The sequence below is a fragment of the Sceloporus undulatus genome, chromosome 4 (genome assembly GCF_019175285.1).
Source record: "Sceloporus undulatus isolate JIND9_A2432 ecotype Alabama chromosome 4, SceUnd_v1.1, whole genome shotgun sequence".
Lineage (NCBI taxonomy): Eukaryota > Metazoa > Chordata > Lepidosauria > Squamata > Phrynosomatidae > Sceloporus > Sceloporus undulatus.
In genome coordinates, this window is record NC_056525.1 from 214,091,101 (window position 1) to 214,115,113 (window position 24,013).

Sequence of the window (24,013 nt, forward strand, 5' to 3'; positions counted from 1 at the left end):
TAGCACTGGAAAGCCTATAGCATTTGAATTTCGTGCCGAAATGAATTTCGTAACCCGAAAAATATTTCGTAACCCGAAACAGTTTTTTCCAATCCAACTTTTTCGTATCCCGGAAATTTCGTAAGCCGATCATTTCGTATCCCGAGGCACCAGTGTATGTACTTTTCTTGGCTCTGAACAATGTTTTTTTATTACGCTTTGTAATTACAAATCTGCATTTCCTTCACCGTCACTCACTTTATGGACGACTGATGCCTGCTTGAAATTCCTTTCCATTTCCACACCCTTGGAAAAGGCACATGTGCCTGTGAGCCACACTTATGGGCATGTGCACCACAGGGTCATACCTGGTATGTGCTAATAGTCTCCAGATAAGACTTTTTTGGACTGCAACTTCCATAATCCCTTACTATTCACTGTATTGCCCAGGGCCCATAAGTAGCTATAGTTAAAAAAAATCTGGAGGTTTGAAACAGGAGAGCCTCTCTTCTCAAAGAGACTGTTTCGTATCTGCCAGCTGCCTTTATAGTGGTGTTGGTTCTGCTGCCTGTTAGTAATGCATTTTATTAACCCTGTTCCTTGGGAAGTATTGGAAACCTTTATCCATGCTGCTTTAAGATATCAAACATCTACATCTTTATAGCAGAGGGGAGGGTGGTGGTGGTTGCCGTGTGCTTTTCCCTTTTCTGACTTATGGTGACTTATGGGCTTTTCTTGGCAAGGTTTGTTCAGAGGAGGTTTGAAATTGCCTTCCAGAGGCTGAGAGCATATGACTCTCCAGAGTTGTAGCCCAACACTAAAACCACTAAACCATGCTGGCTCTGATACTGATGTTCTATGAAACAGCAAACTTCCAACAGTGGAGAATCTCTAGGGGCAGCTGTGGTGGGTGGCACCAATAGTGGTGTGGCAACTTCTTTTAAGGCTTTTCCAGAGCTGGATGGGGAATCTTGGGACACCCCAGCTGTTAAAACACCAATGTCCATCAGTCTCAAGCAGCATGACAAACGAACTGGGATTATGGGCATCTGCAGCCCAACATAGGATTGCCATAAGGCAAAGCCAACTGGTTCATGCGTTACCCAAACCTATTGTTAAGGTACCAAAACAGGAGAAACAAACAAACTAGGTCCATGATCCAAGATGGCCTTTATTTGCATGCAAAAGAACACAGGGGAATCATTCACCAAGCTGTGTCCCCGACCAAAACAAGGAGCAAAGCTTTTATAGCATTTTGACATTCCAACAAACAGAAGGTAACTTTCGTTTCTATAACCAGACTTTCCTTATCAGTCTACTATGAGGCTTCTTTGTTCTCCCGGGGAGCCAAGGACCTTGGGCATCTCTGACTCCCTTTTGCATCCCATCCTCCCCTGTGAAGGCCTCCTTCCAAACTATGCATATATTTTTAGATGAACATATTAACTTTTATACACTACCAAGCATTGATACCAAAGCTTGCTTATCATTATTCTTATTATGTGCTGAGGCTGAGAGAAGGAAAATGGGGAGAGGAGAGAAAGGAGGAGAGGGGGGTGAACTCAGCCAAAGGAAGAGCTGTGAGAGAGGGAGGAGGTTTATCAAACCCTTACACTATGATAGGGTTTTCTTGGCAAGTTTCTTCAGAGAGGGTTTGCCATTGCCAATTTGCCATCCACTTTGAAACTCACTTGGGAACATCACACTCTCTCAGCCTCAAGGGAATGCAATGGCAAACCTCTGGACAAATATTGCCAAGAACCCCCCTTGTTGTGGGTTACTATAAATTGGAAATGAAGACATACAACGCAGGCTTTTTATGATATTTCCTGCATACAAGCCAATACACTCTGCCTCCTCAAAAGCACACCCCACCTGCGCAGGGTGACCAGGTGTCCTCTAACCGCAAAGGAGGACAAGGCAGCACAAAATGTCAGCCATTTGATTAAACAAAACATTCACTTCAATGTAAATGCATGCAGTCCTGCTTAAAATGGAGGACATTTTGAAATTCCTCTTGGACAGAAGGCTAAAATGTAGGACATGTGGAGTGACCAGGTGTCTTAATACAGCAGAGGGAAGGGAAAGCAACACAAAATGGAGGATACTGCTATGGAATTCTGGGAGTTGGAGTTTGTTGTGGGCCCACAACAAACTCCAACTCCCAGAATTCCATAGCAAAGAGCCAGACAAAGAGTTAAAGCGCTGCCAAAGCGGGTTATTTCCCGAGTGTGGATGCAGCTTAGGGCAGGCCCTGAGGGAAAAGACGTTGTTGGCTGGGGCCTTCCCTACAGAAAAAGCGTTGTCTCCCAGCAACAGCGAAGGAGGCGTCGAGGGGGGCAGCGACAGCGGCGTCACTTCCTCTCTCTCTCTCTCTCCTCGCAACAGCCGGCCTCTGAAGGGAAGGAAGAGGCGGGCGGGGGAGGCAGCATGGCGGCCGTAGCCACGGCGCTAGAGTCGGTCTCCAGCAGCAGCAGCAGCAGCAGCAGCACTAGCAGCGTCGCCCTGGAGGGAGGAGGAGGAGGAGGCGGGAGCAGCAGCAATAGCAGCCGCCACGAGAAGAGCCTGGGCCTCCTGACGGCCAAGTTCGTGTCTCTGCTGCAGGAGGCCAAGGACGGCGTGCTCGACCTCAAGGCGGTGAGTGCCCTTTGCAGGGAGGCAGGAAGGACCCGTTTCACACTGGATCTCTGCTTTGACGGAGAGTTCCTGCATGGCAGAATGGGGCTGGACTGGACGGCCCTTGGGGTCTCTTCCGACTCTATGATTTGATAAGAGAGGGAGGAAGGAAGGCATGGAGAGAGGGAGGAAGGAGGTAGATGGGAAGGGAGGGAAAGAGGTGGTAGGTAGGAAGAGAAGGATGAGGAGAGAAGCAGGGAGGAAGGGAGATGGGTGAATGGATAGATAGGGAGGGAGGGAGGAGCCCTGGAGGCGCAGTGGTCAAATGCCTGTACTGCAGCCATTCCCTCACAAACCAGAAGGTTGTGAGTTCAATTCCAGCCAAGGGCTCAAACTCAACTCAAGCTTGCGTCCTTCAGAGGTCACTAAAATGAGTACCCAGATTGTTGGGGGCAGTTAGCTTACACTTTGTAAGCCACTTAGGGAGTGCTTAAGTGCACTGATCAGTGGTACAGAAATGTACTTACAATTGCTTCCTACTTGCTAAGGGAGGGAGGTGGGTAGATAGGGAGAAAGGAAGGAAGGAAGGTAAGTAGGGAGGGTGGCAGATAGGGAGGGAGGTATGTAGGAAAGTGGGAGGAGAGGGAGGAGAGAATGGAAGGTAGGTAGGTAAGAAACAAGGAAGGCAAGTAGGTAAAGAGGGAGGGAGGGAAGGAGATAAGTAGGAAGGTGGGAAGGGAGATGGGGAGGAAAGGAGGTAAGTAAGTAGAAAGGGAGGGGGAAGTAAGAAGGGAGATAGGAGGGAAGATAGGTAGGTAAGTAGGTAACAAGGGAGGGAGGGATGTAGAAGGATACGTATGTATGCATGTAAGTAAGTATGTAGGTAGATGGGAAGAGAGAGATGGAAGAAGGGTAAAGATAGATAAGGAAGGAAGGAGGAGGAAGGTGGGAAGGGAGGGGTAGGAAAGGGGGCAGGTAAGTAGGAAGGGAGGGAGGAAGTAGGTAAGGAAGCTAGGTAGGTAGGATAAAAGGAAGGAAGGAGGGAGGGTGGAAGGTGGATAGGGAGGAAGGAAGAAAAGTCGATAAGATGTTTTGGACCGTAACTTCCATGTGCCCCAGCTAATGTGGCTTATGGTGATGGATCAGATATTTGTAAGTTGAAGAATCATCATCATCTGTATGTCTTTCCTACCTCTTCTTGACTCTTTAAAATACAAAACAGAATGAAAAGCACTTCAACCCACTGTTAAAATATAGTACTAAAAACCCATTTAAAATATACCTATAAGAACACATACACAAAATAAAAAGTCAAGATTTAAAATTGACTGGGTAGGCCTGCCAGAAGAGATGTGTCTTTCATGCTGTTTTAAACGCACTCAGCGTTTTCAGGTGTCGTATGTCTTCTGGCAGGTCATTCCAAAGTCTGGGGGCAGAAGATGAAAATGTCCTCTGGGAAGGTTGCTTGAGAACCCTTCTTTAAAAAGGCCAAATACATGAATTGTAGAGAGGTGTGTGTTTGCTGTAAACGGTGTTCCATTGATCACACAATTTATAGGTGCAGGAGGTAGAGGGCAGGAGTAGTGTATGCAGTGTGCAGAGATGGAGATGATAGATACATCAGAGGCAGGTGTAATTTGTCGAGTCTTGGTTTTTCTACCATGGCTTCCTAGGATGTGTGCAAGATGACTTGTGTTTGGGGCTATTCCTTCATCACCTTGGAAAGGTTCAAATTAGAGTGTGGCAGCACCATTTTATTTAAAAAACCAAAAGACAGTGGACTGTGCTCTGTTAAGGGGTTTTTAAGGGTGGATGACTGGCTATTGTGATGCAGCAGTGACAGGTTTTTCTGCTGCAGGATGGGTTGGACTACCTGACCTTTTTGGACTCTTCCAGTTCTGTGTTTCTAAGCTGTAGCGACATTTCGGCAGCCTGCTTCAGTCCTGGAGTTGAAATTCTTCTGTTTGCTTTTAGTGGCCTGGAGCATCTGTTTTATGATTTGTCAAATTAGAATAATAACTGAACTCATCCCAAAGCCGTTCTGTAGCTCTACAACATGCCATCCTCCAGATGTTGTTGGACTGCAGTTCTCAGCACTCTTAACCCTTGGCTGTTCTGGGAATTGAAGTTCTGCATCATCCAGATGGCTGCATGATTTCCACTTCTGCTCTACAGTGGTACCCCGGGATACGAATTGATCGCGTTACGAAATTTCCGGGATACGAAAAAGTTAGATTGGAAAAAACTGTTCCGGGATACAATGTTTTTTTCGGGTTACGAAATTTTTTTCGGCACGAAATTCAAACACAAAGCGCGGCTAGCGGCTTTCCAGCGCTAACGGAAAGCCTTTTCGGGTTGCGAAATTACTCGGGTTACGAACGGAGTGGCGGAATGAATTAATTTCGTAACCCGAGGTAGCACTGTACTAGGTAAAGATTATAAAGACTTATCATGGCTATTAAATATTGATAATCCATGGATGATCTGATTTGCAATTGTTCTGTTGTTGTTTCCAAGAAAGTCTTCAGTTGAGATGGCTGCCCAGACTTATCCAGAAATAAGCCCTTCTGAGTTCAGTGGAGATTGTATCCAAATAAATATGGCTAAGATTAACCCATTAGACCGAACTCTTGCAACTAAGTCAATCTTCTGCATTTACACTAGGAAGGATATTTTTATTACTCAGTTGACATTTATACTAAAATTCTCTTTACTTTCCCCTAAGGGTTGATGCCAGTGGTAAATCTCATCTGAAGAAACTTGCCAAGAAAACCCTGTGAAAACCCTGACTTAGGGTCATCATAGGTCAGAAACAACTTGAAAGCACACAACACAATACACACACAAGGGCTGATTCATATTTAACCAGCTGAAGATTCTGTAAGGCCCATATAGACCCATTTTCCCCAGTCACTGTGACACATTATTCATGACAAAAGACCCATAAATTATAATGACAAATAACTTAGTCCAGATTTAACCCAAAGCGTGTAAGTTTTCTCCTTTAAAAATGGGAATGTAGAGATGTGTGCAAAATTAGTGGACTGGTCATATTACATACATATATGTTGGGAGCGAGATACGCAGATATTTTTTTGGCTGGCTAAGGGTTCGATCAACACTTAGATCAGGGGTGGAAATATACTTTGGACCACATCTCTTAGTATTGGCCCTGCTACCTGGAGCTTTGAGGAGCTGAAGTACAAAACTTGGGAAGGCCCAAAGTTTACCAATCCCTGTCTTGGAGGTTTATTACTCTATTCAGGTCTAAACTTCCTCCTTTCAGACTAAAGTCAGGGTTTTTTTAGCTTGCTGTGTATCAGGTAACTGCATTGGTGTGAATAAGTCATTCTCCTTTGTGTGGGGATTCCCAAAACTTAAGTCACATCATTCATCCTGATTAGAATGTTCTGAACAGTGTACTTAATGTCTACTATCAACTCTTGGGTGTCAACTTTGTGGGATTCACTACTATTTACTACAGTGGCATTTACATTGTTGTGATTGCATAAACATTGTGTGTATTTGTACAGTTGAGAAGAGTGGGAGGATATATGATACAGTAGCAAAGTTGATTTATTGACATTCATTAAATGGATCATTATAGTTTTCTTACATGCAGAGCCACACTCACTGTACAAAAATATGCATATATTGTAACAGAAGAATGTGGCTGCACCAGTATAATTTTTAAGAGGGGAAAATGCATGTATCACATTGCCAGTGTGAAGTGTACTTTCCTTAATCAGTATTTTGGGACAACAAACAGTACAATACTGGTAGGCAAACCTGTTTTAGAAAAAATGTGAGGCAGCATGCATAGGAAAGCAGATATTTGCAGCACTGGGTGATTTGTGCCTGGATGCTTTTGATCAGCCAGGAATATTGTGATAGTTGCCAAGGATATAGCCAAGTAAGCCTTAGAGGGCCACGTTCCTTTGGGGATAATCTGTTAGGGATTATGTACTAATAGGAGGTAGAGCCAGAGCCAAAAATGTGCAAGGCTGTTCTTTTTTTTCTTTTCTATCTTATACACTCCTCTTTTCCTCCTCCTTCCTCCCCACCCATTAGGCTGCTAGGAGAAAAATGGACTGGTCTTTCTGGAGCTCTGAATTGGTCACTTGCTAGCAAGAAGACTGCATGCAACACTAAAACCATTCTTGCCTGCCTCTGATTTATCAGATAACGAGTAATCAGTATATTTTGCTACTACCTGCCCTGAAGTTTTCTGGCAAACTTTGGAATGCCCCTACTTTATGATCAACATTTATTTTGAACCAGTAGAATAAAATAAACAGCTGTGTAGTTACTGAACAAAGTGAAGTACAGTATCTGTTAGGGAGTCTGTTGAAATGCTGATTCTTTTTAAAATTACAACTGCAAACAATGCCAGAAACATATCTGAGTTTGAAATGCAAATGCTGATCGCAGAGTACAGCAATTCTAAAAACAGTCACTGTATGGATATCCTTACTGTGCTGTTGATAAACCCTTTCCTCTGGATTTTAGTCATAGGAGCTAACCTGGAAATGACATGATGTAACGTTGGAGTTTTGATTTGAGTTGTGCCTTGAGCTTTAAACTAGATGCAGTTGAAATATGTGTGGAGGGGACTATTGGATTCATTTCAGTATTTGTATTGAAATGTATCTGAGTTTAGGCATGAATATATCTTAAGATTGCTGCATCAGTGTAAAGTTGAAACATATTTAAGGGATGAAAAAACCTATCACCCAAATTTCTATTGCTTATTTATTGTCTGGGGTAGTTTGCCAGACGTTATGTGTATGTCCCCCTGGGATAGAGAATAACCAAAATGGTCTTGGGGTATGTGAAGCAAAAGCAGTCTTTCACATTGTGTTGTCACTGGTGTGTGTGTGATACAGAATCATGCAGAATGATCCTACAAAGGCATTGGGCCTATGCCAACACAAAAATTTGAAGCTCAGAGCTTAGACTGCTGATCACGTTGGCTCTTACTTGCAGGTTAAACTTCATTCAGTCTCCTTTTGCTGTTGTATTTAGCATCAAGAGACAATAGGTACTAGAGCATACTCTAGCGTCTTTGGATTTTACCAACTTTCCTCCTATGTCATTCTCTCCCACAGACACATAATATCTATAATTTTCACTCTTGCTGGTGTTAATTTACAGAAATTCTATCTTAATCATTGTCAGTTATGTTTTGGTAGCATAGCAACTCCACATTAAATTACACTTCAATTAAAAGATGGAGAGAAGCTTATCTTCGTTTACTACTGTGATTTGTCATCCTTATATTCTATATCTAATATTTTAAAGAAAATGGCATTTTCCCTGCATTTTGTTGAAAAGAGCCATCTTTTCAACTCTATCCCCTCCCTCTCTACACTCCCCATGGAGTTGACTCATGCATGGATAACTTTGAAAGAACTCTTTCTCATGTGGGAAATTCTAGAGGCATGTTTTGAGGAGGTCATTCCTAAGGTGGCTGTCCCTCTCCCAAAGACAGAAAGAGTGGTCCAAGGCATCTAATTGCACATCTGTGACTGTGACAGTTTGACGATTTACCCTTTTAGTCTTGTGATGAATATTCCCTCGGAGACTTGTAGATTCACTGAACTATCTAATGAGCCTCCCCCTTTGCCCTTCATTTGCATTCATTGTTCTTTGTCTCTGTTCTCTTACCAGGCTGCTGATACACTTGCTGTAAGACAGAAGAGGCGGATCTATGATATCACCAATGTTTTGGAAGGGATAGATCTCATTGAAAAAAAGTCAAAAAACAGCATCCAGTGGAAGTAAGAGAAACAGGTTTTTTTACACAAATGTTTCAGATGATGGTTTTCGTTTATAAGATTTAATATTTTAATTATCAGTGATAATCACTTTCTGTATACTCTACAGCAGTGTTCATCAGACAGTTTGGCAGAGATTGGAATTCTATTTGGTAGAAATGCAAACCCTCTATATTCATTGGAATTAGTCCATTGGTCTGTCTAGCTCAGTAGGGTTGACACTGACTTATACAATTTCAGACAGACACTTTTGCTGCTTCTACCTGGAGATGGTTGGGGCCTTTTACATGCAATGTGTGTGTTGTGCCAGTGAGCCATGGCCCAAGGTTGCAGAGTTGAAGAGCATCCTATACATCTCTTAAAACATTCCCTCCTTTCTTCCGTTTTTCTTCAAATCACACATTAATTAAAATTGCCTGGAACAGATAAAATTCCTTCAGGGGCCAGGATTGACCCACAAGGCTGTTACATTGCTTTACCTTCTGTGTACAGTCTGCTTTTACTTTAGGAAATTTCGGTTCAGGAAATTCACTTCAAGACTTCAGGCTGTATTATCATAGAAATTAAATATTTGCATAAGGCTAGACATATGGAGAAAAAACTCATTATTTTTGACCATTGTTCTGCATTGTTGCTACCGTTAAAGAAACAATCAGACAAGGCAGCAGCACTAAAGGAGAATATTCTATCTGGTATTCTCTTAGAATAATAGAAGCAAAGGACAAATAATATTCTGCCTTTAAGGTGGTGTTTTTGTTTTTGTTTTTGTTTTTGTTTTTTTTTTGTAAAATCAAACAGTCATTTGGCAGTATCCTGTAATTGACACACATGTGTAAGTGTAGTTTATACACATGTGTAAATGTAGCTTATGTCTCTTTTGGGACAGAATGCAGGGAGCAATTTTTCAAGCCCTTAGGAAAAAGCTCCCTCTGACAGATGTCAAATCTCAGGAACGACCACTGGTAATGCTTAACATTGGGAGTAGTGGGTGGGACAATTCAAACAATGATGTGGCTGCTTTAGGCTACCAGAGGAAGGAAAAGGAGGTTTCATCTCCCCTCCAAGGCAGGACAAACAGATTTTGCATTATCTGAAGTGCCTGCCTGCCCGCCTGCCACCCCTCCAGTAAACAGCAGCAACAGGAGCTGTTACTGAGGTTTGACGGGATTTGGGTGAAGGAGAAAATAAGTGTGCCTGTGGGGGTGGGGGGATACACTCCACCTGTTCAATGTAGGATCTCTGCCATTTTATGCTGACCCATGAGACACTTTATTTAGGGGAAATGAACGTGAATATACCCCAATCACAGTGATCACTTACTCCATTATTTTCCTCCACTAAAAATATGTTTTGGTTTGGCCTGAAACTTGCATTTCTATTTCCAAGCATAGATTAAATTAATACTGCTTAAAAGATTTCCAAATCTCTACTACTATGGGTTTTTTTTTACTACCTTTGCCCACCTTATAGTTAATTTTTTGTTGTTGTTCTCTTTTAAGAGGTGTGGGTGCTGGCTGTAATACAAAAGAGATTGTGGACAGGTTGAGATACCTTGAAGCAGAAATTGAAGATCTAGAACTAAAAGAAAAAGAGTTAGATCAGCAGAAATTGTGGTTACAGCAAAGCATAAAAAATGTTAAGGAAGATTCTACAAATAAACAATATCCTTTAAAAAGCATGTTGTAATTCTTGAGAATGGAATGATTGCAATGTTTCTTTGGTAATTCACACTGGTAGTTCATCACTGATTAGATGCCCAATCCTATACATGTTTCCAAAGGAGTATGTCTAGCACTGTTCAGTAGCTTGGATCCAAAGGTACAATTGCAGCAGTGGGAAGCAGGGCTCCAATTTGTATTGATTCCTTCCAGAAACTCACCCACTGCAGCAGCCTGGACATCATGTGCTGATCCATAAGGCCACTCAAATGCAGCTTCCAGAAGGACAGTCTTTCTGGGTTGAGTGAACTTGAGAAGCTGGGTCAAGCCAATTTGAGAACCCCTTGCCTTATCAAAATAGAAGGGTCTTGAACTCATACAATAGCATCTTTACTTGAGGTTTATTCTCAACTAAGAATGTCCTAGTAAGTTATTGTCAAAGGCAGATTTTAAGTCAGCCCTATTATTTTTAACTATGTGCTTCCAACCACTACTCTAGTCTGTGCCAGACAAAATATTCAAACAAAATTCTCAAATTTCCATCCTCTCCCCAAAAGTATCTAATGTTGTTTTATCAGTGTATTTTGAAGAAAAAAAAATCCTTGACATTTTTCCACTTTTTCATACATCACCCATGAAGACATTTGTGATTGCTTCAATGGTAAGTTGATAGAAAATATGGTAACTTTACAAATAGTACTGGGGGGAACCTGTGATGTTGACTGTACTTTATAATTACATTTCAGAAAACGTGCAGGGGTAGCTGTGTTGGCCATTTAGTATATCTACCATACATACCAATTGTATTCCAAATCAAAGTACACATAACACATGTTCTAGTCCTAAAATAACAAACTGAGTTTCAACCTGCAAGGGATGCTAATACTACATTTTCCTATTTTTCCAAACATTTCTTGTTTTTCTGGGACATGGGTGGTGGACTTTTTCATGGTTTCAGAATTCTAGAAATTTACATCTCTGTGTAGAATAAAGCTGACAGAATACAGAAAAGTGAAGTGGCTAAATCAGGACAAAGTGGGTTTCTTCAGGAAAATGAATGTGTTTTGAGTGTCAAACTAGAACTCTGGGAGACCAGGGTTTAGATCCCTGCTTGGCTAAGGAAACCCAATTGATGTCTTGGTCAGATCACACACTTCCTGCCTTAGAGGAAAGCAATGGCAAACCCCCTGGGAATACACCCTGACAAGAAAACCCCATGACAATTTTATATTAGGATTATAAATCAGAAATGACTTGAAGTTACATAACAAAAAGGGTTTTTCTCTCTTATAAAATTCATGCCTTGTTTATGGAATATAGTGTTGACCACAGTCACACCTTTTTCCAGGATATAGCAAAATCCTCATATTTGCATTCAGGTGTTATTAAATATGATTAAACTAAATCATTCCATCTATGAAAGCTCACTATGTGAATTCGACCACTTTTTCTCAGTCATGGAAACTCTCTTTAGAGTATCACCCTACACTCCTAGAAGAAATGTGGGAAGAAAGTGTAGGAGTATCATGGTCTCTGTTCCACATATTTAAGCTGATTAAATTTAGTTAGATCTTTTGTGAAGTGCATGAAAATGTATGGGATTTCAAGCTGATGCACATGTGCCGAATTGATTTTATAACATTCAGAAATGTGCACAAATTAACACTTGACAATTCATGATTAGGGGATACACTGCTAGCAATTCAGGCACCTTCTGGCACACAACTGGAAGTTCCTGTACCTCATGTGGTATGTATAAACAGCTCTTTTAATCTGATTAGACCTCACAAGACTTTGGTTCCAAGCAGCAAGCTTGCCTGTTGCCACACTGCAGAATTAATGCAGTTTGACCCACCTTTAACTGTCATGGCTCCATCCTATCAAATCTTGGGATTTGCAGTTCATTGTGGCACCAGAACTCTCTGATAGAGGAGACTAAATATCTCACAAAACTGCAAATGCCATAGCACTGAGCCATGGCAGATGCATTATGTTTTGACTTTGTGTGTTTTATTTGGGAAATTTGTTTACAATATTGGAAAATGTATTGTTTTATAATACTTAGTAGTTCCCATTAATTGAAAAATAGCACTAATTTGGTTTAAATATCTATTTTCTTGATAGTAAAAAAATACATTAAAACACACACACAGCAGGGGAATATTCTGTTTTATCATAAAAAGAAAGATATAAAGGAATTACATAACATTTTAAGGCTGAGAAAAACATTTCTACCATAAGCTTTTGTGAACCACGGTCCAGTTCATCAGACAAACTGAGTGAAGCTTCTGTGGATGGACATATATACTAGTGAGTGAGGAAGGGGAAGGTGAATGATAATAGAAATGCAAAAATGTGGGTATGGTAATAGGGCAGTAGTGTTGGGTAGAAGTCTTACATTGTTGATTTTTTCCCACCTTATTTGGTGGGTATTGTGGCTTGAAAAAATCCTGTTCACACTTTTTCACCATATTCGTATTTTGTATTTCTGTTAAAATTCACACTCCTTTACAGAAGCATGAGGGTTTCATGGGAATGGGGGGGGATACAACACCTAAATATTCTCTGTGTGATCTGATACATGACTTTCATGTAGTTTAATTTCTAATTCAACATCCATAACTAATTCAGTTTGTAACTTTTTTATCTGCCCTGTATTTTTCTCAAGGGACAAAAGAAATACCAGATCAATCTAAAGAGTAATTCAGGGCCTATTCATGTATTGCTCATAAATAAAGAGTCCACTTCCTCCAGGCCAGTGGTTTTTCCTGTACCTCCACCAGATGACCTCCTACATCCTCCATCTCAACCTACTGTTCCATTGACTCCCTCTAAAACTAATGCAGAGCCTCAGATATCACAAGTATCTGGAGCCTCCAATCAGGAACAATCCCTGTTACAGACACCAGTCAGAGATATGCCAACAGGTAGGCAAAAACTCCTTTTCCAAACAGTAATTAAATGGATGAAAGTAGATCATAGTATATACCGTGTTTTCCCGAAAATAAGACACTGTCTTATATTTATTTTTCCTCAAAAAGACACACTATAGCTTATTTTCAGGGGATATCTTATTTTGGGAGAAACACAGTAGCAGTCTTCTTTACCACTCCGCGCTGGTATGCTGCATAGCCACACCTATCACTATGTCTTAGTTTTGGGGTATGGCTCATATTGCTCAAATGCTTATTATTAGAAATCCTGCTACATCTTATTTTATGGGTATGTCTGATTTTCTGGGAAACATGGTAGTACTTTGATTTTATCACTATTAGAGTTTTCAGGGATTCCTAAGTATATCACGGTGACTAGAAATGATGTGTGCTCAAAGGACTTGGAAATAAAGCCTGATACTGGTACAGTGTGAAATCATACTGAATATACAGTGACTCGTCTTTCCTAAACATATGTTATGCCTTTATGGTAGCAAGGAGTAGAAAGGTCAAACTAGAATCAAATGTATCAATCATTTGAGGTGACACTTACATCTAATGCATCATTTACTTAGGGTCTTAAATGTTTTCTGGCTAGAAGTACACTGTTGACTATCAAACTATTATTCAGACTGCCAGGATAACTGAGGACCTTAAATCACAGACCTTAAACCATAGCTTCCCAGCTTAGACCCAAGAAGCTATAATTACGATTTTTTTTTAAAAAAATGGCTTCCCAACCTGATTGGCAAAGGGATTCATGCATCTTAGATTAGTTGAAATATGTCCATTTGAACATAACTAGAGCTCATATGTGTCTCTTTAATCTAGCAACATTATTCAAGTATTAATCGGCTTTTGAAGTAAATAGAATCTTTCAGTTGAAAATACAAACATTTTGATTTTTTTACTGACCCCCACCATCATCAGAAACAAATGCATGGTATTAGTTTTTGGCATCAGCTATCAAACACACAAGTTATCTCTTACTGTATTACTTCAACACTCTTCATGTGGCTGGCTTTAAACATGGTCCAGGAACTGTAGAGTAGAAAATGTGGCTGTCCAGAATGATTGGCGCTTGGAAGTGTGCTTTGGACTTGTAGTTGGCCTCTGTAAACAAAATGCTGGACTTCATATATTTGAGTGTGGCTTTTCATTGAATTCTCTGATGTAATATTTATTATTTCTTCTTCCTTGACTGTATCATAACAGGATTGCTCATCCCATATTAATTTTAGTTGATTGTGCTGAAACCGCATGTGTTTCTAATGTGAACTTTCCTACTGTTACAGACATCAGTCTACAAGACATCCCAACTCCAGAGACTCTCTATGCCAGCATTCCAGATTCTGAGCTGTATGACAGCCTTGTGACAGAAACCACACCTAGCTCAAATACCTGCCAGCCATTAATTCCGCTGGATGTTAATAGTATTCTCAAACCAAACACATTTGACATAGCAAAGATGGATGAGCCTGGAGGTAAAGAACATCTTTTTAAATTCTAATTTTAAGGTTGGGAAGGGACGGCAATGCTCAGGAATGTGAAAAGGAAAATACTGCTGTTTAATGGGGTCTTGACATTGGCTACATTTCTGAAGGCAAATCTTTTTACCTATAGCTGTCACATGCCAAGTATGTTTTATGGTAAAAATGCCTTTAAGAACCTCATTGTCCACAGGCTGCCCCTTATGAGAGGCTCTGGTTTTGGTAATTCACTAATGCTCTTCATTACTGAAGTTTGTTTTGTATTCCAAATGCTTAACTTAAGAACATAATGTCAAGTGGGAAGCAGTTTTCTCTGGAAGTATACAACAGAACACTCTCTGTGAAATATCTGAAGTCCAGGAAAAAGGTTCAGGAACCTTAAGTAACTAAACAGTTTAAACATTTACTTAGTGAACTGCAAGAGCTAGTTAAATGTGAGAACTTTTATTCCTGAATTATTAAGGCAGTTTGATCTTATTGAAATTACAAATGTGCATTTTTATTCCTAGGCATAATTAACAGTGATATAATTGATGAACTGATGTCTTCTGATGGTACGTTTGTTTTCATTGTAGTTGTTTTTAACAAAGTAGAATCTATATCTACTTCAAACATTAGTTGTCTCCCTCCCCCCCCAAAATGTACAGTGCCCTGGATGCAATAGACGTTTATGAAGGTGGCTTCTGATTTTACAAGTACATCACAATGAGCAAATTCTCCCAACCTTCTTTGTATTATTTTCAGGGAACAGGTGTAGCAGTCTTTTTCCAGCAGCTGGTTGCACAAGCCTAAAACTGAACCCAACTCAGTATACACTTAATGCTGTAGCTTAATGGAAACATCCTAAATATTGATTACTATGTCACCCCTATTCAGTAGAATCATAATCAGATCACAAGTTCACTCTGTCTATAGCAAACAAATTCAACAACTACTTATGAATTCCTGTTTCCCAGGAAAAAAAGACAAGAATGTTAAATTATGATCTAAAACACACTGCAGAAATAATTCAGTTTGAGACCAGTTTAACTGCCTTGGCTCAATGCAAGAGAATCCTGGGAATTGTGGTACCAGCGCTTTCTGACAGTGAAGGCTAAATGTGTCACAAAACTACAGTTCCCAGAATTCCTTAGCATTGAGCCAGGACAGTTAAAGCAGTCTCAAACTGGATTATTTCTGCAGTGTGTTTTGGGCCTATATCATTTATATTGGGGGGTTATGCACACTAAATTGGAATTTCATTTTAGAACATTCTCAACCTGGTGCTAAACTGCCTGGAGATAACAAAAGTGTAGTACTGGGTTCCACCAGGTTGAGGAAGGCTGCTTTAGAGATACCTGTTATTAGTGCTTTGTTACAACACCCCACAATTTTGGTTCATCTATTTAGCATGGAAAATGATCTGGCCTGCTGCTTGTGAGCTTATAGCCACAATATGTGTGGAAGTGTTTTTTGTCTTCAACAATAATCTCTCTCTCACTTGCTTGCTGATTACCACATTTTGTGTTACACAAACACCCAAAGTAATTTCCAGCTTTATATGCTGTCTCTTCCACTTTATACCTGGAGAGGGAGGAAAAACACATATTAATGGTTGAAAAAAATGTTTTTGGTAGTATATTTAAACCCATTTTTGTTACTTAACATTTTATATAAACACTCCCAGTTAAAATATTTGGTATTATATGGCACACAGTTTATTTGACTGTGCAGAGCCACCAGTCCTTATTCCAGTATGTTGACCCAGGAAGAATCATAAAGGTGGAAGAGACCACAAGGGCCATCCAGTCCAACTCCCTGCCAAACAGGAATGCACACAAATTGAAGTACTCCTGACAGACGGCCATCCAACTTCTGTTTAAAAAACTAAAGAAGGAGACTACCACTCTTTGAGGCAGTGTGTTCCACTGTCAAATGGCTCTTACTGCCAGGAAGTTCTTCCTTACATTTAGGTGGAATATTTTCCTGTGGTTGAAACGATTGCTTCATGTCCTAGTCTCTGGATCAGCAGAAAATAAGCTGGCTCCATCCTCAATATGTTATCTCTTCATATATTTAACCATGGTTCTCATGGCAGTCCTTAACCTTCTCTTCCCCAGGCTAAACATATTCAGCTCCCTCAGCTGCTCCTCTTAGGAGACAGTTTCCAGACCTTCTTCACACACTTCAGCTAGTCAACAAGGGTTTTTGGCTCCCAGTTTCTTAGCAGTTGTAACAATACTACCTTTTCCTTTTGCTTAAATGATGAAAGATTGTGATAAACAAAAAAGGCTGTGAACTCAGTGCAGTTCTGGTACCAGAAACTAATTTTTTGTCTTAACCTGTGCTTGAATGAATTCTGGGCTTTTGCATTTAATTCTAAGTACAGTCCACCCTCCCCTTACATGGGGGATCCGTTCCGGACCCTACACGTAAGGGAAAAAACATGGATGCTCAAGCCCCATTCAAGTGAATGGGGCTTGTGGCACATGGCGGCACGCGGACCGTTGCTTCTTCTGGTGTGGCTTCCAGTGTATGCTGGAAGCCATGTAAGATGCGCCAGTGTATGATGCGGGCGTACTGTATATTACTTCTGCATCTGGCTTCAGCTGCTGGATCCTGGATTTCAAGTTTAAAAAATAGAGTAAATCCAGCAAGTATGAAATGCATGAACAGGTATTAAATTAAGATTTTTTTCTACAGTTTTTCCTCTCTTAAGGCTTTCTCCTACTCCTGGAGATGACTACAACTTCAACCTGGATGATAATGAAGGAGTTTGTGATCTCTTTGATGTGCAGATACTGAACTATTAAGATTTGAAGCAGCCAGATTGCCTCATCTACCTCTAACTATGTAATATTGTACACTTAATTTCATAATGCAAGTAGTGTATTTAAAATAATTAATGTAAAACTTCTGTAATTCAACACTGGGTGTACATATTTCTCTTATTGTGAACAAATGGTACACCTAGAAAAACAAACATGGCCTTTTAATACAAAGGGTGGGGTGGCATTGAGTTGTTACAGGATCTTAATACAGTTGCAGTACAATACGGTATTGTACTTTACTGACCACAAATTTCCAAGGTTTCTGAATTCTCCCATCTATGCTTTAATAATAATATCCAAACATCCCAGTTCAGAAAGGTTGCTGCATTCATTCAAATCTTGTCCCATGAGAACACTCTTTCTAAAACATTGGACTTGTGTCTGAAATGTCCACTGCCAATTGTAAAATGAAGGGCATTTATTAAAGACTGCTCCATTTTCGTCAGTGAAAACCAACATTTTTGTGGAGTGCCTTTTTAAACAGCACTTTAAGTTTCTTTTTTCCTTTTTTACACTTGGACATTCCATGTTCCTAGATTTAGGAAAGCACTTTTTGTAATAAGGAGTGCCAATGCTTGTACATTAACAAGATCTTTAAAATAAAAAAATATACAAAGAGTTGTTGTTTGCTGATATACCATATATGTGACTTTGTTGAAGATACATTATTTTGTGCTACAACTGAGATAGTAAGTTAGCAGCAGCATCCACATTAGCTGGTTCAGCTTCCAGAGCCTTTGGAATCTGAAAGGGGAAAACATAGAGTTAAGTATTCTATTAATTTAAATATCTTTGCTGTTGAATGAACTAGTGTATGTATCACAGTGAAACAGTCTTGTTCCTGAATACACTTACTACAGACATTTCAGACGGATGAAGTGTAAAGCAATTTCCGCACATGCTCAAGCCCCATTTAAGTGAATGGGGCTTGTGCATGCGGTGGTGTAGTAGTGCAGTGGTACACGCCACAGGCTTGCACCTTATTAATCCCAATCCCAATGGGACATGCCACTCCTTGTTCCCCATGCGTTCCTGTGTGGCTTTCAGCATATGCTAAAAGCTGCTTATAGAGTGCCCGCGTATGACGCGGGCACACTGTATATGTGTGTGTGTGTGCGTGTGTGTATATATATATATGAGAGAGCAATACTATTATTCTGACTTGTTTTAATTGCTATCCTGAAACATTAGAATACTGTGGTTTTTTGTGGGTTTTTCGGGCTATGTGGCCATGTTCTAGAAGATTTTCTTCCTGACGTTTCACTAGCATCTGTGGCTGGCATCTTCAGAGAGATGCCAGCCACAAATGCTGGTGAAACGTCAGGGAGAAAATCTTCTAGAACATGGCTACATAGCCCGAAAAACCCACAAAAAACCATGGATGCTGGCCATGAAAGCCTTTGACTTCACATTTAGAATACTCTCTTTGCCAACATCCAGCTTGTAGGAATGCAGTTTTTAACTAGGAAGCCTTCTAGCCAAAGGTGAAGTTATTATCAATACTATCAGAACCTCCCTTTTCCTCCAACAAAATTTGCGGTTAGTTAATTTACCTCCCTTTACTATTACTTTTCTATTGTCAAACTTAACTAATCTAAATAAATTACAGGAGGAATGCCCTATGCTTTAAAATTCTGGGTATATCAATTTAAAAATTAAAGACACAGATCAAAGGGAGTGATGTATAAAGAAACATAATTTTGTTACCTCATTCATCTTTGAAGAGTCTGACAGAATAGCCTTTGACAGTTGTCTAACTTCTTTCTGAACTTCAGTGAATACTTTGTTTGCTGTGTTAACCTTCTCCTCATTCACAATATTGATCTTCAGAGAAAGGGGGAGAATACAGAGGCTTTTATTTTTCAAGATGCTAATATATTTCCACCATAAAATAACTATAAATACCTAAATTAAATAAGCCATATTTTTCAATCACTTCGAAGGAAGAATACTAAAGTACAGGGAATGAGGCTGATGTTTCATGCTGAACGCTGCGTGTGTTTCTTCAATATAAAATCTTTTAAAATTGATGCACAAACTGTTGACTTTCATTTTTGCCTGGAGTACTGTAAATATGCATCATATAACCTACATATTAAATTATATTAATACATTTTAAAGGTTTGGTAAGCAATATCATATATTAAATGTCTTGGTCACAACAAAAAGCATTATTTACAGAAAAGCTAAGCTTGTTTCTTAGGCTGAGGAAGAATTGTTTACATATCTAATTTATTCAGTTTTGAGAGTCAATTTCAATTATCCCTATCCAGTTATAAAGATTTATGAGCAGATCCACTGTAAATTTGTTTTCTTGCCACACATGGCAAATTTCTACATCCAGTACCCATTATATACACTACACTTCTATGCTGTGCAAGAGAAATGATAAAGCTGAATAGTGCCATTGGGATTAATAGGTGCTAAAAACAAAGTAGGAAACATATTTCATGAAAACAAGTAATGGTTTCATAGCCTACAATTATTTTGGAGAGGCATACATGGGTACTCTCAGCTGGACAATAAATTACAGAAGCACAAAAGAAGAGCAAGTCTGAGGAAGGGAGAAAATAAAGCAAGTAAACATCACAAACAATAACTGTATATAGTCATGTATAAATTGGACTCGCATATAAGTCGAGGGCAGGTTTGGGGCAAAAATTAAAGATTTTAATATGGCCCCTTTTGGGGGCTCATTTTCTGGTTAGAGATTCACATTAGTATATATACAGTAAACATGCAGAAGGGAACTTCATTTACTAGATATGCCTTCAACACAAGTTGAGAACAAAGTTCTACACATTATTTCGTAATATAATTGGGACCTTTTCTCATACAGCACTCTTTTCATTCTGGTGTAAAGACAAAACTTTGCTTTTTATTAATCCCTTTGGGGAATTAGGGGCTGAACAGACCACCCCTCTGGAGAGGCTGCAGCCAGTCCTTCCCTCACTAGATTGGGGCCGCAGCCCAATTTGCCTTTCTGCGGTGCTCCTTTTTGTGCCATGGAAAGGGCACCCTAGTCGCCGCCACAGCAACTGTTCTTCACTTCTTCGGTATAGTGCCTGTAAACACACCAAAGATGCAGTGTGATGCCACCTGCCGTCTAGTCAGGTGAGCAGCATGGGGATGGAGTCAGGACAATCGGTCCCCACGCTCCCACACCAGCTCTTTATGCCAGTCTGTAGAGGACCTTAATTCTTCCAAAACTTGTTCCATTCTTTCTTTTCACCACATCATTCCAACAGCACCTCTCATTCTCACGCTCCACCCATCACCACCCTCAGGCAAATACCTCCAACATGCTACAGCTGACACTCAATCTTCTTATTCCCTCCTAGATCCAAAACACTGCAGAAATAATCCATTCTGAGACTGCTTCAACTGCCCTGGCTCAGTGCTAGGGAATTCTAGGAACTGTCGTTTTGTAAGACATTTAGCCTTTTCTGTCAGAGCTCTGGTGCCACAACAAACTACAATTCCCAGGATTCCCTAGCATTGAGCCAGGACAGTTAAAGCGGTCTCAAACTGGACTATTTCTGCAGTGTGTTTTGGACCCTAGTTACACCACCTAATATCAAAGTACAAATATCCAAACTATATTATAATTTACGTAATGTCATACCCATTCTATACATTTCATTGACTGCAAAAGAAAGTCCTGTGGCAACATAATGATTAATGATTTACTATATCAGTAGCATTTGTGAATTTGCTAGTTTTTAAGGTGCCACAGCAGTGTTTTTTATTACAGTTAGGGGTCACCAGGAAGAATGTGGGATGGAGCTCCAGTAGTTTTAACTGTAGCAAGATCCTGGATAAGGAAGAGGTTCCAACAAGTTCTGTTAGGCAGTACTACAGCACATCTTCCTCACCGCCTGAACAACCATCTTTTAGGTGCTGCCTTGTGCAGTTGCCCCCTATACACAACAAGGCTATTTACCAACCAGTAGAGAGAGAAGAAAGGAATTTCAGAAAACAGTACAGTTCTGTTCTTGTAGCTGGATGCATAACAATACAGTAAACTTCACTGTTGTTTGTCACTACAGAACAGAGATGGCTGAGTCTCCATTTCATAATTTCATAACAATACCAGTAATTATCTCCCACAATACTTACCTTTTTCAAACTGGTTGTTACTGGCTTTGCTTTACTTTTAGCTTTTGTTATTTTTCTGTTGGCCACATGGAATATATTCTTCTGCTTCTGAGTTTTTGCCTTGTTCTTGCCCATTGCTTAAAATACTGTATAAAAATACATTTATTTGGTTTATCTTTTTGTTTGTTCATTTTTAAAAATTCAGTAATAATGCTTTTGTTGACACAGTAAGTAATGATATTCACAAGCTCCTCGTCTTTTTGTTTTTGTTTTGCAAGTAAGGCTACAATCTTAGGTCTTACACACACTCATTTACTTACAATAAAGTAAATGAGACACACTCCCAAATAAAGATGCACAAAACCAGGGTATTAAACAGAGATGTCTAATTTGTCCAAATGTTAGAATAGAATGGCCACAATCCAATACTGTTAAATGAAAATATAAAATATATTTTCATATTTTATATAAAGCATATATAAAATGTACCCTCTTGAGGGAGATGAGAAGCTCCATTTGGCTTCTCATCCCCCTCAGAAGGTACATTTACACTGTTTCTATTAATATTAATAATAATAATAATAATAATAATAATAATAATTTATATCCCACCTTTCTCTCAGTGACAGGACTCAAAGCGGTGTGTAAAGCCCTATATTTTATACATTCATTTAACTTTTGCTTTTTATTTGTATTGTTTTTAAAATGTTAGCTGCCTTGAGTCCAATTATTGGGAGAAAGGCAAGCTATAAATGAATAATAATAAAAATACAGTGGAGATACACCCTCTGAGAGAGATGAGAAGCCAAATGGAGCTGGTCTAGGGGGGAAGAGCCCTTTTGTTCTATATTTTCATTTAACTTTTGTTTTTAAACTGTATTATTTTTTAAATGTTATTAGCCTCCTTCTCTTACTGGGAGAAAGATGGCATGTAAATGAATAAAATAATAACAACAACAATGTAGAGATGCACTCTCTGAGGGAGATGAGAAGCCAAATGGAGCTGGTCAAAGCAGGAAGAGCCCTATATTTTATATTTTTATTTAACCATTGTAATGTTGTTAATCTGTATTAGTCTTAAAACATTGTTAACCGCCCTGAGCTCCATTATTGGGGAAAAGGTGGGATGTAAATGAATAAAATAATACAGTGGAGATGCATCTACTGCAAGAAATAAGAAGCCAAATGGAGTTGGTCAAAGTGGGAAGAGCCCTGCTTCCCCACCACTATACTAGCATTGTTTCTTGCTCTACTCTCCCCATGGATTGAGGTGGGGAACAACAATTAACAGACAAACAACATCAGTTCAAATACATCAGTTAAGACACATCTATTTAAGACGACAAATAAAATGTACCCATATTAAAACAATGGGGTCAGTCAAGGCTGCATGCTTTCACCCTATCTGCTCAACGTGTATGCATCAAAAGAAGAGCAGGCTTAGACACAGAAGATGGAGTGAAGACAGGAGCAAGGAATATCAACTACCTAAGAAACATAGACAACACCAGACTACAATTGGAAAGCATCACAGACTTGGAACAATCACTAAAGAAAGTCAAGGAAGCAAGTGCAAAGGCAATCCTAATGCTAAACTTAAAGAAAACGAAAATGATGGCCACATAGGATTTACACAAATTCAACCCAGATAACGAGGAAATGGAAACAGTTAAAAGATTTCCCATGCCTTGGATCAAACATTAATCAGAATACTAAAACAAATGGCAGTACTTGCCCATAGGAAATCAATGGGGAATACTTGCTCATAGAGAAACATGGGGAATAGTTCCCCAATGATTCTGTATGGGCATGTATGGTTTTTCTATAAGCAAGCATTCCCTTATGAGAGTGGCCTTTAACGATAAGCGATACCCACCGTCCAGCTCCAGAATCTCCCTTCCTTTCATCAGCCTCTGAACCTGGAGCACATGCGCCCCCCGCGCAGACCTTTTACGTCATCCAGCTGCGCCTGAATGGCTTCCTTGCCTGGCCCATAGGGAAGGGGGGAATGGTTGCCTAGGTTACCAGGTTCTTCTCCCCCCCCCCCCCCCTTTTGAATGCTATAATTCAAAGATGAGCTCTGCTCTGGGCCCCACAACAAACTCCAACTCCCAGAATTCCATAGCCTTGAGCCTGATAGGTTAAAGCGGTGCCAAACCGGGTTATTTCTCCAGTGTGGATGCCACCTTAGTCTCAAAGGTGCTCTCTCTACATATCTTTGTCTCGAGTTCGTCCACATTTGACACAGCAGTGCCTTTGGTCTTATGCTTCATGTTTCTAGGGCCCATCTTTGGCTGCATCCGCACTGCAGAAATAATCCAGTTTGAGACCGCTTTAACTGCCCTGGCTCAGTGCTAGGGAATCCTGGGAACTTTAGTTTGTTGTGGGAGCAGTCCTCACTGACAGGGAAGGCTGAGTGTCTCACAAAACTACAGTTCCCAGAATTCCGTAGCACTGAGCCGTGGCAGTTAAAAGCGGCGTCAAACTGGATTATTTCTGTAGCACAGGTCCAAAACACACCACAGAAATAATCCCGTTTGAGATTACTTCAACTGCCCTGGCTCAGTGCTATGGAATTCTGGGAACTGTAGTTTAGTCTTCTCTATGATAAGGCTCTGGTGCCACAATAAACTACAATTCCCAGGATACCCT

The 24,013-nt window shown here is 40.1% G+C and overlaps 2 protein-coding genes across 3 annotated transcripts; one reads left to right on the forward strand and one right to left on the reverse strand.

The window, feature by feature from the left end:
- Window positions 1-2,350: 2,350 nt before the first annotated feature.
- On the forward strand, window positions 2,351-17,881 carry E2F5 (E2F transcription factor 5). Of its 2 annotated transcripts, XM_042463626.1 has the most exons (9): window positions 2,352-2,616; window positions 8,266-8,375; window positions 9,872-10,033; window positions 10,648-10,691; window positions 11,715-11,779; window positions 12,699-12,957; window positions 14,259-14,447; window positions 14,963-15,007; window positions 17,136-17,881. In XM_042463626.1, the coding sequence occupies exons 1-9, from the start codon at window positions 2,410-2,412 to the stop codon at window positions 17,243-17,245; spliced, it is 1,191 nt and encodes a 396-aa protein (XP_042319560.1). In that variant the 5' UTR covers window positions 2,352-2,409; the 3' UTR covers window positions 17,246-17,881. The 2 variants fall into 2 exon arrangements, with proteins under 2 accessions (XP_042319561.1, XP_042319560.1); XM_042463627.1 differs by lacking the exon at window positions 14,963-15,007 and having other exon boundaries at window positions 2,351-2,616.
- Window positions 14,879-23,358, reverse strand: RBIS (ribosomal biogenesis factor). Its single transcript, XM_042463628.1, has 5 exons — window positions 23,238-23,358; window positions 21,383-21,507; window positions 18,971-19,087; window positions 17,902-18,007; window positions 14,879-16,016 (listed from the first exon to the last, which is right to left on the reverse strand). The coding sequence occupies exons 2-4, from the start codon at window positions 21,494-21,496 to the stop codon at window positions 17,939-17,941; spliced, it is 300 nt and encodes a 99-aa protein (XP_042319562.1). The 5' UTR covers window positions 21,497-21,507; window positions 23,238-23,358; the 3' UTR covers window positions 14,879-16,016; window positions 17,902-17,938.
- Window positions 23,359-24,013: the final 655 nt, after the last annotated feature.

Excerpts from the sequence above, each read along its gene's own strand:
- E2F5 (XM_042463626.1), top strand. The coding sequence starts at position 2,410 with ATGGCGGCCGTAGCCACGGCGCTAGAGTCGGTCTCCAGCAGCAGCAGC. Across the intron at positions 10,034-10,647 it reads GAAGATTCTACAAATAAACA|TTTTTCATACATCACCCATG; the intron begins ATATCCTTTAAA and ends ACATTTTTCCAC. Across the intron at positions 14,448-14,962 it reads AAAGATGGATGAGCCTGGAG|GCATAATTAACAGTGATATA; the intron begins GTAAAGAACATC and ends TTTTATTCCTAG.
- RBIS (XM_042463628.1), bottom strand. The coding sequence starts at position 21,496 with ATGGGCAAGAACAAGGCAAAAACTCAGAAGCAGAAGAATATATTCCAT. Across the intron at positions 19,088-21,382 it reads TAACAACCAGTTTGAAAAAG|ATCAATATTGTGAATGAGGA; the intron begins GTAAGTATTGTG and ends CTTTCTCTGAAG. Across the intron at positions 18,008-18,970 it reads ACTCTTCAAAGATGAATGAG|ATTCCAAAGGCTCTGGAAGC; the intron begins GTAACAAAATTA and ends TTCCCCTTTCAG.